At 43.9% G+C, this 13,688-nt stretch overlaps 1 protein-coding gene across 5 annotated transcripts in view; it reads right to left on the bottom strand.

Moving 5' to 3' along the window:
* The window catches only part of nrg1 (neuregulin 1), an 81,485-nt gene that overhangs the window by 34,982 nt on the left and 32,815 nt on the right, over positions 1–13,688 (bottom strand). For 2 of the 5 annotated variants that reach the window (XM_080876005.1, XM_080876006.1), the window contains exon 6: positions 12,690–12,748. The exons of the other annotated variants lie outside the window; for them this stretch is intronic. In XM_080876005.1, the coding sequence (XP_080732131.1) occupies positions 12,690–12,748 (59 nt within the window). The remainder of the gene's footprint in view (positions 1–12,689; positions 12,749–13,688) is intronic. 5 annotated transcript variants of the gene reach the window in all.

Here is a 13,688-nt window from a genome sequence, read left to right as displayed (position 1 = left end):
CTGTTATCGGATCTGGAGTTAGCAACATCCCCCTAGAACCCGAAGAGGAGAGTCCTGGCCCTAGCCCTGCCAGTGTAGCAGAAATGATGGCAGATGATAATGCTAGCAGCAGCCGTTCTTCTCTTAATGTGGCTTAATGTTGTTCGTGTGTAATTTACGTTGAGTAGGCTAACCACGTTATTAAATTAATGCATGTAAGGTGACCTAGCAAACACCGCCGTAGTTACATGCGGCTGTCTTCTTGTTTGATGGCAGATACTCCCTTCACCCTGGCCAAAAAAGCTAAAATGACCAAAGAAAAAGTGGAAAACAGCTAAACATGAGAGGTCTTTGGACAAAGTTTGTGTTTTTTCCATTGTTTAAGCACTGCTTCCAGCCAAGAGTGATACCATATATGCCCTATAGCTGCAGAAAAGGCTAACATTGTTATCTTTTTACAAAAAAACACAGCTAAACATGAGAGGTTTTTGGACAAAGTTTGTGTTTTCCATTCTTTAAGCACCGGTTCGAGCACTGTTTAAGCACTGGCACCATTTCAAAAGTACCGGTGTGGCATCAGTATCTGATAAAACCTAGACGATACCCATCCCTATACACAAAGGACTATCCTAACGGTGTTTCACCAAGGATTATTACATATAAAGTGACGGAAAAGGCAAAAACGTGTAATTTATGCATAACTTATTGTATGTTTGTTTTGGGGAGTTTTGCCACATCAAAACGAGTGTCAATGTACATAAGATATATTTGTGATACTTCAGAATCTAGATAGACCTACAGAAGAGGAGCGAGCATAAAAGGAGTAATATAGCAGGTAAATTAAAAGGCAATGTTTCAGTTAACAAGTTAACAAGTATCAGCAGACACACAAACTGTTTGTGTTCAGCCTGCACACTGTGTCCACTTGTGTTTCCCAGGTAGAGGAAAGAGTGAGAGCAAACGTCACACAGCAATGGAGAATGATAAGGACTACTCAGTGACATTTGATAAACTTGGCGTTGGAAATCAGCCAAAACAATTCATTAAAAACATCTGCTTACATCTTCTTGAATTCAAATGTGTAAATCTACAAATATTAACAAAATCTCAGAGCCGCAGCAGCTGATCACAGCCAGTGTACAAAGAAAATCTATTGAGGCTCATGTAACATATGTGTTAAATACTTGTAAATTTCACCCCAAACACCTTTTTTTTAATTAAATATTTCATTTTGCATTTTAATCTCCTGCCTGTGTGATCTGAGTCTGTGTGTGTTCATGTGTGTGCACGCTACATATGACGTAGGCGCGTGCATGTGTGCCCCGGTCACCGCTCCTTTCAGCATGGCCGGAGGAGAGGTGTCCTGGCAGACGCGACACACACAGCTCAGGCCTTTATTTCTGTGTTGCAGATGTGCAGTAAAAAGCCAAAGACCCAGTGCTGTCTCCTGTCTCTTACTTTCATGCCAGAACACAATGCATAGACAGACGTAACATACAGATGGGTTACATTGGTGCATCAAGCATCGACGTCATCTCGATCACCTCTGCCCTTTGCAACACATAGGCAGCGACTGCCAAACAACCGCCAGCAGGCTCTTAAACGACTGCACACTCTCAAGCAGAGTCTTGACAGGAAGGCAGACATAAGAGATCACTTTGTTAAGTTCATCCAGAAGATGTTTGACACTCAGCAAGCAGAGTTAGCACGTGCTTTGAAGCCTGAGGAAGAGTGCTGGTATCTTCCATTGTTTGGAGCATACCATCCGCAAAAGCCTGGACAAATACGGGTAGTTTTTGACTCGAGCGCCAAACACGAGGGGGTGTCGTTGAATGATGTCCTTTTAAGTGGTCCAGACTTGAACAACACTTTGGTTGGAGTGCTACTGCGGTTTCGAAAAGAGCTTATAGCAATAACTGCAGATGTGGAACAGATGTTCTACTGCTTTACTGTAAGGGAAGATCACCGGAACTACCTACGTTTTCTCTGGTACCGAAACAATGACCTCTCAAAAGATGTGACAGAGTTCCGCATGACAGTGCATGTGTTTGGCAATACCCCTCACCAGCTGTGGCGATCTATGGGCTGAGAAAAGCAGCTCAAGCAGGAGAGGCAGAGCACAGCAAAGATGCAAGGAAGTTTGTTACCAGAAACCTTTATGTCGACAACTGTCTGACTTCACTCCCTACAGAAACAGAAGCCATCAGTCTTCTTCAAAGAACACAGAAGATGTTAGCTGAGTCCAATTTATGGCTACACAAAATTGCCTCAAACAGTAGCAAGGTAATGGATGCATTTCCAGCTGATGATCTGGCCAAGGACCTGAAAAACCTAGACCTAGGGACAGATTCTCTTCCTGTTCAGCGTAGCCTTGGACTGAGCTGGAGTCTTGAATCAGATCTTAGATGCCATGCTGCTGCAGTCGGGGCCTACCCGTCTTTCTCATGAAGTCCTTCACCTTGATGGCAGAAGTGATGGCAATTATGAATGCTCATCCATTGGTTCCGGTGAGTACAGATCCAGAGTCACCGACAGTGTTGACACCAGCAATGCTTCTTACTCAGAAGGCAAACGTTGTGTCTGCTCCCGAAGGGGTGTTTGATTGAAAGACCTATACAGGAAACAGTGGCGACATGTCCTATGTCTAGCCGACATCTTTTGGAAACGATGGCGACAAGAATATTTGACAACACTGCAGTCCAGAAAGAAGTGGATCAATGACAAAAGGGACATGCAAGTCGGAGACATTGTCTTACTGAAGGATGACCAACCAAGTGAAATGAATGGCCTATTGGTCTCATTGTTAAGAACATCCCTAGTCAAGATAATAAAATCAGAAAGGTGGAGGTTAGGGTTGTGAAACAAGGTGCTCCACGGATTTACCTATGTCCAGTTTCTCAGCTCATCCTTCTGTTCCCCAAGGAAACTATAAAGAAAGACTGAGTGAGGTATACAGGAAACTAAACAGTAAAGTAAAAGAAGTAGTGGTATAAAATAATTTGTGTGTTGGTATAACTTTAATGTGGTAATATGCTTTTGTTTGTATGATTTGTTTGTGTTAAAAGTCCGCTTGTTCATTGTAACTGTTTATACTACGTTACCCATGATGCACCTTGGTATCTGTACTTCCGGTTGGGAACGTGTTCAGCGCAGTTCTGCGCAGATGAGAGGTGTGTCGGAGGATAACGTATTTACTTGCATTCCTGTGTGAGTTAATACTGTGTGCGTGCTTACTATGTGAGTATTGTAAGATGAGAGCGATGCTTGTTTGACTTTATCTGTGTAATTTGCTACGTAAGAAGCTAGTCCCGTTGCTATCGCTAAGATACGTTTTTTGACCTACTACAGGCAGGCTTGTGTTCAGCCCAGATTTCATTCCATATATGACTTACTGTCAAGCATTGTGGTTGTAGGTGGATGTAACTATTTACTATGTTTATTCTCTGAAGCGTTGTAATCTGCAGAGGTCTGGTTTGCCAATGTATATACGAGCCAGAAATTCATTTATGGTCTTAGGGTGCCATCTAGTGGCCATGAGGTTATGGCAGATTGTATAACATTACGCTGGAAACCCACAGTACTGTAGAAGGGGTACACTGCTATCCATAGTGGTTAATACAAATGTTTGTTCTTTCTGTTTACAGATGACCACACACACACCCATATACACACTCACACCCCCTTTACCTGCATGTGAATACTGTAATGCCTCCCTACCAACGCTGTACATCCTGTTGATGTCATCTGCCACCTCCTTAGTAAAGTTATTTGAACTACCTCACTGTGGAGTGCCATTCCTTCTGACCGAGGACGACTCAGTTGAAGCGTGATCGGCAATCAGTGCAAACATACATTACAGTTTGTATGATTTGGGAAGTTGTTATGCCCAGCTTGTTTGCTACAAGTGCTCAGTGGAGGTGAAACCTTTGCCCACGCATGCCTTTAAGTTTCCATTACATACTATAACCTCAACTATCTGATTTGTGATGCATGTGTAATTTGAGTATACTGAGTTACTATTTCAGCTGTGTGGTCATTACTCATTTGTAAAGCTACTTGTGCGCTAGCGACTGTATATTAGCATGTGTTTGCTAACTTGCTATGATCAATAATGCTAGTTAACTGAAGGTGTTTATGTTTAATTTAGGCAACCTTAAGATTGATGTTTTTGCTGGTTGTCATGAAAACCAAGTTTCAATTAGTACATTATGTATGCTCAGTGAATGAGAAGGTAATTATCTGTTTTGTGTTTATTTAGTTTTACAAAAAGAAAAGAGAAAGGAGAGATAAGCTAAATCACGCCCACATCTAGTGAGGACAGAACAGTTAAATACTTGTGAATTTCACTCAAAACACCTTTTGCATTTTAATCTCCTTGAGGAATAACACATAACACCAATACATAATACACTCCAACACAGATTTGAAGACCTAAAAGTTATTGTATTCAATCTTTCTACTAATAACTTATTCTACAAATAACCTTATTTCTACAATAATAGATGTATTTAACAGTGCTTTCCCCCCCATCATTTTTGCCATCTTTCTGTGTTTCTTGCTTCACTTTCAGCTCAGCCACACTGCTCACTGTGGATGGCTGCACTCTCTATTTGTTTTGACAAAGATTTTTGTCTGTTCAAAGGGAGTTCCCCCCTTGTGCCACCAAGAAGTGTCCTTCCTCACAGGAGATTTTGGAATTGCTTGGTTTTTATTTATAATCTTTTTTTTCTTTTCTTTTTTACCTTGCAACATGAAGAACCATGAAGGAAGTATTGATTTGTCTGTATACTTGTATATATATGGACTGAGTAGTCCATGTTATTACAAGAAACAGGCATGCGGACATCTGCACAGACCCCTTCGCTCACCATCTAATGATAACATTTATGTTGAACCTTTGACCTGTTTAAAAAAATGCATTTGAAAAGACTTGGAATGAGCTACCTAGATACTTAAGACCTGCAACTACAACTTTAAATCTCCACCATAAATGCATCACATCATAGTCTAAGCAGGCATTATGTTCTTATTACTGAGCAAGTATTTCCATGCTGTCACTGGAGTCACCAGGATGTAGAACATAAAAAATGAACAAATTCAGCATTCAACTTGCCAATCAGATTTAAATACTCAGAAACTAAAGGTGCCAGAACACTGTCCAGCAACCCAAGAAGAGAAGCCCAGACCTCTGCTGATTCTCATTCCCACCGCTTCACACTTGGCTGCGAACCATTCCAAAGCACGCTCAAGGCCATCACCTGATGAAGCCAAAAGAACCACATCATCCACAAAAAGCAAAGATGAGAATCTGAGACCACCCAGGTGAAAGCCTTCCGCCACTTGGCTACATCCAGAAATTCGGTCCATAAAAATTACAAACAGAATCGGCAACAAAGGGCAGTCTCGGCAGAGCCCATCACCCACAAGGAACAAGTCCGACTTATTGCCGGCTATGCGGACCAAGCTCTTGCAATGGTTGTACAAGGATCGAATGGCCCGTAACAGTAGGCCAGACACCCCATACTCCTGGAGCACCTCCTACAGGACACCCTGAGGCCACACTAAGCTGGTTGGGCAAACTCCCATGCACCCTCAAGTATCCTTGAGAGGATAAAGTGCTGATCCAGTGTTGCACGACCAGGACAAAAACCGCATTGTTCCTCCTGTGTCCAAGGTTTGACTAACGGATGGACTCTCCTTTCCAGCACCCTGGCATAGACCTTGGCAGGGAGGCTGAGAAGTGGGATTTCCCTACAGTTGGAACACACCCTCCGGTCCCCTTTCTTAAAGATGGGAATCACCATCCCGGTCTGCCAATCCAGGGGTACTGCCCCTGATCTCCACTCAACAGTGTAGAGGCGTGTCAACCCAGATAGTCCTACAACATCCAGAGCCTTCAGGATCTCAGGGCGGACCTCATCCACCCCAGTGGCTATGACACCAAGGAGTTGTTTAACTGCCTCAGTGACCTCGCCCCCAGAGATTGGCGGGTTATCCAGTTTGTCCCCAGTCTCTGCTTCCTCCACGGAAGACATGCCAGTGGGATTAAGGAGGTCCTCTAAGTATTCCTTCTGCCACCCAACAAGTCAGCAGTGCTCCACCCGCACTATACACAGTGCCGGTAGCACACCACTTTCCCCTCCTGAGTAACGTAACGGTTTGCCAGAATCTCTTTGAGGCAGTCCAAAAGTCTTTTTGAGTTTTTGCTCCAGCCACTCCCTGTGCTGCGTTCCGCTTGGCCTGTTGGTACCTATCAGTTGACTCTGAAGTCCCACAGGCTAACCAAGCCCGATAGGATATCTTCTTCAGCTTGATGGCTCCCCTCATCTCTGGTGTCCACCATTTGGTTCAGGGGTTACCACCACGACAGGCACCGGCCACCTTGCAGCCGCAGCTCAGTGCAGCGGCTTTGGCAGTGGAGATGCTGAACATTATCCATTCGGACTCAGTGTCCCCAGTCTCCCTTGGAATGCTGTTGAAGCTCTGCCGGAGGTGTGTGTTGAAGAACTCGTGGACCAAGGCCTCTCCTAGGCATTTCCAGTACACCCTCACTATACGTTTAGGCGCGCCAGCTCTGTCCAGTGTCCTCCCCGGCAACCTGATCCAACTCACCACCAAGTGGTGATCAGTTGACAGTGTATTAAATCCTGTATATTTAGCCACATGTTTTAATACTTTAATGTTTTAACTTAACTAATGGGGACCTCATACCTGGTTAAAGCCTTGATCACATATAAGAATATCTATACCAGCTAAAGAAAAATGAGCCTACACCAATGAATGTCAAAAACAGACAATATCAGAATACTCAAAGTTAATCAAATGAGAAGTGGTTAAAGATCATCAGCCCAAAGATTACCAAAAAAGGATGAAATTCAGAACTGCCTATCACCTTTTTCCAGTTCCACACTGTGGTGGGGCGTGGTCTGCGGGGCCGTGCGGACGCACCTGCACGGCATCCGCAATCACGCCCGCCGTGTTAAAACACGGGGACTCAGGGGTTGGTGGTGGTGTGGTGTGACGTGAATCAAATAAAGTTGGCTCTGAACGTCGCTCCGTGGTCCCGCCGTGTCTTATTCATGCCACATTGGTGCCGAAACCCAGGAGGCGGCATGGCGGGTACCTACCAGAGCCAGGAAAGGAAAGAGCTGGCCGAGAGGGCGGCCGAAATAGCGGCCACCCAGCGGAAGCAGGCGGCGGAGGTGCGTCGCCAACAGGAAGAGCTGCGGAAGGAGAGCGAACGCCACCTGGGGAAGATGGCAGAGCTGGCAGCGCTGCTCTGGGCCTGGGCGCCACCCCCACAAGTGTGTCCCGAGGACAGTGAAGCGGTGGAGGAGCCGTGTGGGGCACCTCGGCAGCCGGAGGTGGTGGACGAGTCACGCGGGGGTCCGAGCCTGCCGGAGGAGGAGGAGCAGCCGGGTGAAGGGCTGCTCCTGCCGGGAGCGGTGGAGGAGCCGCTCCAATCGGAGGCGGAGGACGAGGCGGGCGAGGGTCTACACCTGCCGGAGGAAGAGGAGTCGCTCCACCCAGAGGTGGACGAGGGGCTGTGCCTGCTGGAGGCGGAGGCGCAGTGCGGGGAGCCGCTCCAAACGGGAGTGGCGGAGGCGGTGGCGGAGCAGCTGTGCGAGGAGACGGAGGTCCCTGCTCCAGGGCAGCCTGCGCAGCCGGAGTTGGAGGCAGAGGAGCGGGACAGCCCCGCTAAGCTGGGGGTCGGCGGGCTGGCTAGTCCAGCCTCGCTGCCACCAGTCGATTCTGCGCGCCTGACGTCTGCCCAGCCGCCTGGGTACAGGAGCTCACGGCCATGCCTGTGGGGCCGTGTCCGCTTGCTACGCGGCCGACCTCCGGACCAACTTCGCCGTTGCCGCTGGATGCGCGGGCGGCCACCAGAATGGACGCTTCCCCGTCGCTTGGGCTGGGGCGCCGATGTTTTGGGCCGAGTCTCGCCCCAGTTTGGGGGGGGGGGAGTAGGTTCGGCCAGATTGCTCCCCGGCCTCAATCGGGCGACGGGGGTATGTGGTGGGGCGTGGTCTGCGGGGCCGTGCGGACGCACCTGCACGGCATCCGCAATCACGCCCGCCGTGTTAAAACACGGGGACTCAGGGGTTGGTGGTGGTGTGGTGTGACGTGAATCAAATAAAGTTGGCTCTGAACGTCGCTCCGTGGTCCCGCCGTGTCTTATTCATGCCACACACACATACCCAGATTTGAATTTGAGATGATTGCTTACTGAGACATGGGCCCTATCATTTCCAAGGCAGTTACACCAAAAGATAAGCACTAAGTTCAAACTTTACCTTGCGTTTAAGACACAAGCCTTTTTTGATGTACTGATAAACCAAAATTAGTAAGTTAGAATTTTTTATATATTTCACATAATACTCTTCCTGTTCTTCCAGCAGGACCAAAATCAGATGGCATCATGCTTATGTAGTGCTTTTCTCCTCTATCTGAGCACTCAAAGCACTTTGGTTTGTAGACATCTCTGCACTTTAAATTCAGAGCAAGCTAAGAATAAATGCACTGGTCTGTTACTTAGAAAAACTTCAGCCAACTATATTAGTTCAGAATTTAAAAGGCATAATAAAAATGTACATCATTTATCTAATAGATTTTAGTATCAATGGTTATTACAATGTTATTATAGTGGCCTCAATCAGCATGTAGTGGGGTGTGGTCTGAGGCTTGGCTGCAGGAGTGGGGTGGTGAAGTGGGTTCAGAGGACAGTGCCGGGGGACACTGGCAACTATCATCTAGTCATGCCTCCCCTATTCCAGTAGAGCGCCAGGACCTGGAAGGAAGAGCTGAAGCTGGGACTGGACAGCCACTGAGTGCAGAGCAGAGTAGAAAAGGTTATCTCTGGGTATGAGACAGCTGGCAGTGTGTGGCCAAAACTGCACTTCTAAATAAAATTACTCTTAACCACACAGTGTATGTTCTGCTGGACAAAATAACACTGGCGTGTGTTACTCACTCAACTGGGGAACCCCTAATAATAACCACATGTATTTATGGCCCATATATGAAGTTCACTATGTTACCAGAAGTTTTAACGCACCAATTCAAATAATTGAATTCAGATGTTCCAATAACTTCTGTGATAAAAAACTTCAGATATATAAAATCAAGCACCTAGACATGCAGGCTGCTTCTACAAACATTTGTTAAATAATGGGTTGTTTTCAGGAGCTCAGTGAATTCCAGCATGACACAGTGATATTATACAACCTGTGCAAAAGCAAGTCCAGGCGTGAAATTTACTCCCTACTAAATATTCCACAGTCAGAGGAGGCGCAAAATGATAGAGGTTGTCAACTTTCTGCAGGGTTAATCACTATAGACCTCCATAATTCATGTGGCCTTCAGAATAGCTTGAGAACAGTGACGTATAGAGCTTCATGGAATAGGTTTCCATGGCTGGGAAGTTATATGCAAGCCTTACATCACCAAGTGCAATGCAAACCATTAGATGTAGTGATGAAGGCTTAGGTGTCTGGTTTTGGCAGTTGCGGCAGTTGGTACTCATGTAAGTGTCTGTGTAGGTTCTCAGTCATCCAGATCATGGTAGTCTAAGGAGCTTAGAAAGGTACTTGTCTAACTGCACTCTGCTAAGTGTGAAGTTTGGTGGAAGGAGGAGTATGGTGTGGGGTTGTTTTTCAGGAGTTGGGCTTGGCCCTGTTAAGGAATAAACATATATTCTTAGTGCTTATTTTCTGATTATATTGTTTTATGTATTTTAGTAATAAAGGCTTGTAAAGCAAAGCCACTTTTGACTCACAAACTAAGTGCTCAGCCAGACTGAAAAACAGGAAATGTATGAAATGTAAATGTAAATTAAAGATCATTTATTGAGTTTTGACCACCCTGGGTCCAGTCTTTCTTTGCCGCCAAAAGAATTAAAAAGAACTGAATGTAATAGCCCCTTAGTTCCAGTGGAAGGAACCCAGAGTGTACAGGGTGGGCCATTTATATGGATACACCGTAATAACATGGGAATGGTTGGTGATATTAAAGTCCTGTTTGTGGCACATTAGTATATGTGAGGGGGCAAAATCCTCAAGATGGGTGGTGACCATGGTGGCCATTTAGAAGTCAGCCATCTTGGATACAACTTTTGTCATAGGCCTTTCGCCCTATGACAGCTGGGATAGGCTCCAGCGCCCCCCGCGACCCTGAAAAGGATAAGCGGAAGCGAATGGATGGATGGATGGATGGATGGTCAAAAAAAGAAATTGGAACAGGACCCTCGGTTCACGCAGAAGATTTTGTTCAGTGATGAGGCAAACTTTTATGTGAATGGTGAAGTTAACAAACAGAACACTGACACTAACCCACATTGGATGGATCCCTCCAAGACTCTTGGAACAACAAAAGTGATGGTTTGGTGTGGTATGTGGGGTACAACGATAATGGGTCCATTCTTCATCAATGGTAACCTCAAGGCCACTGGATATTTGAAATTGCTACATGATGATGTGTTTCCCTCTTTATGCACTGAAGCTGGCACGTTCCCTGAGTTTTTCCAGCAAGATGGTGCACCACCACATTATGGGTGCCAGGTCCGAGCATTCCTAGATGAACAGTTTCCTGGAAAGTGGATTGGTCGTCGTGGGCCAGTTGAACGGCCCCCAAAGTCTCCCGATCTGACCACCTTAGACTTTTATCTTTGGGGTCATCTGAAGGCAATTGTCTAAGGTGTGAAGATACGAGATTTGCAGCACCTGAAACTACGGATACTGGTTGCCTGTGCTGGCATTTCTCCTGTGGTGTAGCTATCAGTGTGTGAAGAGTGGGAGAAGAGGGTTGCATTGACAATCCAACACAATGGGCAGCACATTGAACACATTTTATAAGTGGTCAGAAACTTGTAAATAACTCATGCAAGAATAAAGTTACTTTGAAACCAAGCACACCATTGTTTTTCTTGTAACATTACCAATAAGTTTGATGTGTCACATGGCCCTCTTCCTATTAAAAAAACAAAAGTTGTATCCAAGATGGCCGACTTCTAAATGGCAACCATGGTCACCACCCATCTTGAGGATTTTGCCTCCTCACATATATTAATGTGCCACAAACAGGACTTTAATATCACCAACCATTCCCATGTTATTACTGTGCATCCATATAAATGGCCCACCCTGTATATCAATATTTCTGTTCGAACATGACTGTGCACCAGCGCACACAGAACACCTTTTGGATTAATCAGAGTTGAGACATCAGTGTCTGACTTCACAAATGCACTTCTGGAAAAATTGTCAAAAATCCCCATGAACACACTCCTTGTGGTTTTTCGGGCTTTTCTTCTATGCTATTTTGGTAAAATATTGTTTAATTCATTGCAGTTGTTTAAAGGTTATACCCTTTAAAATGTAAAATTCCTGTTTTGTGGGTATATCCTATTTTCACTGTACTAATATTTCTAATGCAAATGTATGATAAATGATGTGTGAATTCATCTTTCAAATGCTGATACTGTATAAATGTTGACTGTCTTATTTTCAATTTGGATAAAGATTTGCAATAGAAGTTAGCACACTAAAGCATCTGCTTGTTCCATTATCAGACTTACATGATGAAAAGTGAAACCAGAAACTGAAAATTTACCTTAATATAAAAGTTGTGCCTTTTGATCATTGTGGCATAAAAGACAATGTAATATAAAAGTAAGAAACAAGTTTGCAGCAGTTCTGTGGACGAAAACACCAAACAAAAAGCTTCAGTAACTAACAGTTACAGTGACCAAGACAGTTAAATGTTAAATAGTAAATGGAATGACTCTTACAGTATATAACTTTTTCTATTCTCCCAGAGCACTCAAAACGCTATATAAGGCAATCACTCTGTACAGTAGACCTGAATTGGAAAACTATCACAGAATGCACTACCCATAATGCGCCTTGTAATCGGAAGGTTGCCGGTTTGAGCCCCGGCTTGGGCAGTCTCGGTCGTTGTGTCCTTGGGCAAGACACTTCACCCGTTGCCTACTGGTGGTGGTCAGAGGGCCCGGTGGCGCCAGTGTCCGGCAGCCTCGCCTCGTCAGTGCGCCCCAGGGTGGCTGTGGCTACAATGTAGCTTGCCATCACCAGTGTGTGAATGTGTGTGTGAATGGGTGGATATGTAAAGCGCTTTGGGGTCCTTAGGGACTAGTAAGGCACTATATAAATACAGGCCATTTACCAACCATAAAGTGGATTGACTATGGAGAATATGTTTGAGTACACCAAATGTGTCCACAGAGCAGAGATTTGTTCATCAGAATGTAAATTTCTGCTGAACGTTTTGACATTTTGGTGTCAGTGTCATGGATCCAACCCTCCATGTGTTGACAGTCCAGGCTGGTATTCGTACTGTAACAGAGCAGGGGTTTTTTTTCTTAGTATGCTTTGAGCCATTTGAGTATTGTTGAGTATTGTATTGTTGCATCGCCTTTTAGACTCAGTTAAATATGTTCTAATATTCAAGTATGATAATCCACCATTTCATTTTTGTGAGCATGTAAAAGGCTGTATTTAAGAAAAGTGGTTGTATGGATTGAAACACTCAATTTCTGAATGTATATAAATATACATACTAAATAAATATAAATACAGCTTTAAAGAAAACACTTAAATGGAGAAACACTGCATTAATGAAAAATATAAGAAGAAATAAAGAGGTTAACTGTTAGTCAAGTTGCAAGCCAAGAAGATGAGAGGAAATAGACATACTGTAAAAGCTGGCCATTACATAGTTTTGGCAGCGATCACCAGTAAATTCAACTGGACACCTGAGTAGGAAACATGAGAAATAAAGAAGAAGAGAAAGAGGGTGTTAGTTTATGTCATATGCAAAACCCACAGTCATCACTGGTGTTATGGATATCTAAACCAGCATGTCTACCTATTGAGTCTTTATTTAAAATTACCCTTTCAGACTACGTTGTATATTGCATAAGTCATAAATGACAGATGATCAATTCTAATTTAGTGATTACAGTTAACCTAATTTAACTACTCTCTTTGCAACAGACTGAAATTTGCATGTATGTAATAAGACAATTAGGATAACCCCAGTTGCATAAATTTCAGACAAAATAGAATTAAAGACCCCAGTAATGGCTCCATTACTCTTGGTCATTCAGTACTGCAACAGGTAATCCCTCTGCTCTCTTGTATGTGACATTTATTTTCCAACACTACGTTTAGACTTGAAAATTTACAGCGACCTGCTAACCTGCTCAAGATAAATATGCAGTGAAATATGCAGTGCTGTTGATCAATATTATTATTATTATTATTATTATTATTATTATTATTATTATTATTATTACTACTACTACTATTTTGAAATTTTTTCACGCTTACACATTTCAAAAACGTTTTTAATATGTTTAATACACAAAGATGTCCCGAGTACAAGTTACAAAATGCAGATTAGAAACAATCATTTTATTTTTTATACATAATAGTTATCCACCTACCTGGCTTTATGTAACACAGTTACTTAATGTTAAATCTTGAATTAACTATGATTAATTGGATTAAGAACCGCAAGCCTCACTTGCAAGACTGATATGATTCAACAATATGAAAGATACTAGATAAAAATTGGCATCCTGAGAAAACCACAGTTGATCAAAAAGAATTGTCTCACATTTCCCCCCAAAAATACCTCAATGAACCCCAAGACTTTGGGGAAAATATTCTGTGGATAAATGGGACAAAAGT

This window comes from Rhamphochromis sp. 'chilingali', assembly GCF_963969265.1.
Source record: "Rhamphochromis sp. 'chilingali' genome assembly, chromosome: 2".
Classification (NCBI taxonomy): Eukaryota; Metazoa; Chordata; class Actinopteri; order Cichliformes; family Cichlidae; genus Rhamphochromis; species Rhamphochromis sp. 'chilingali'.
This window is presented reverse-complemented; position numbering and strand designations above follow the sequence as displayed.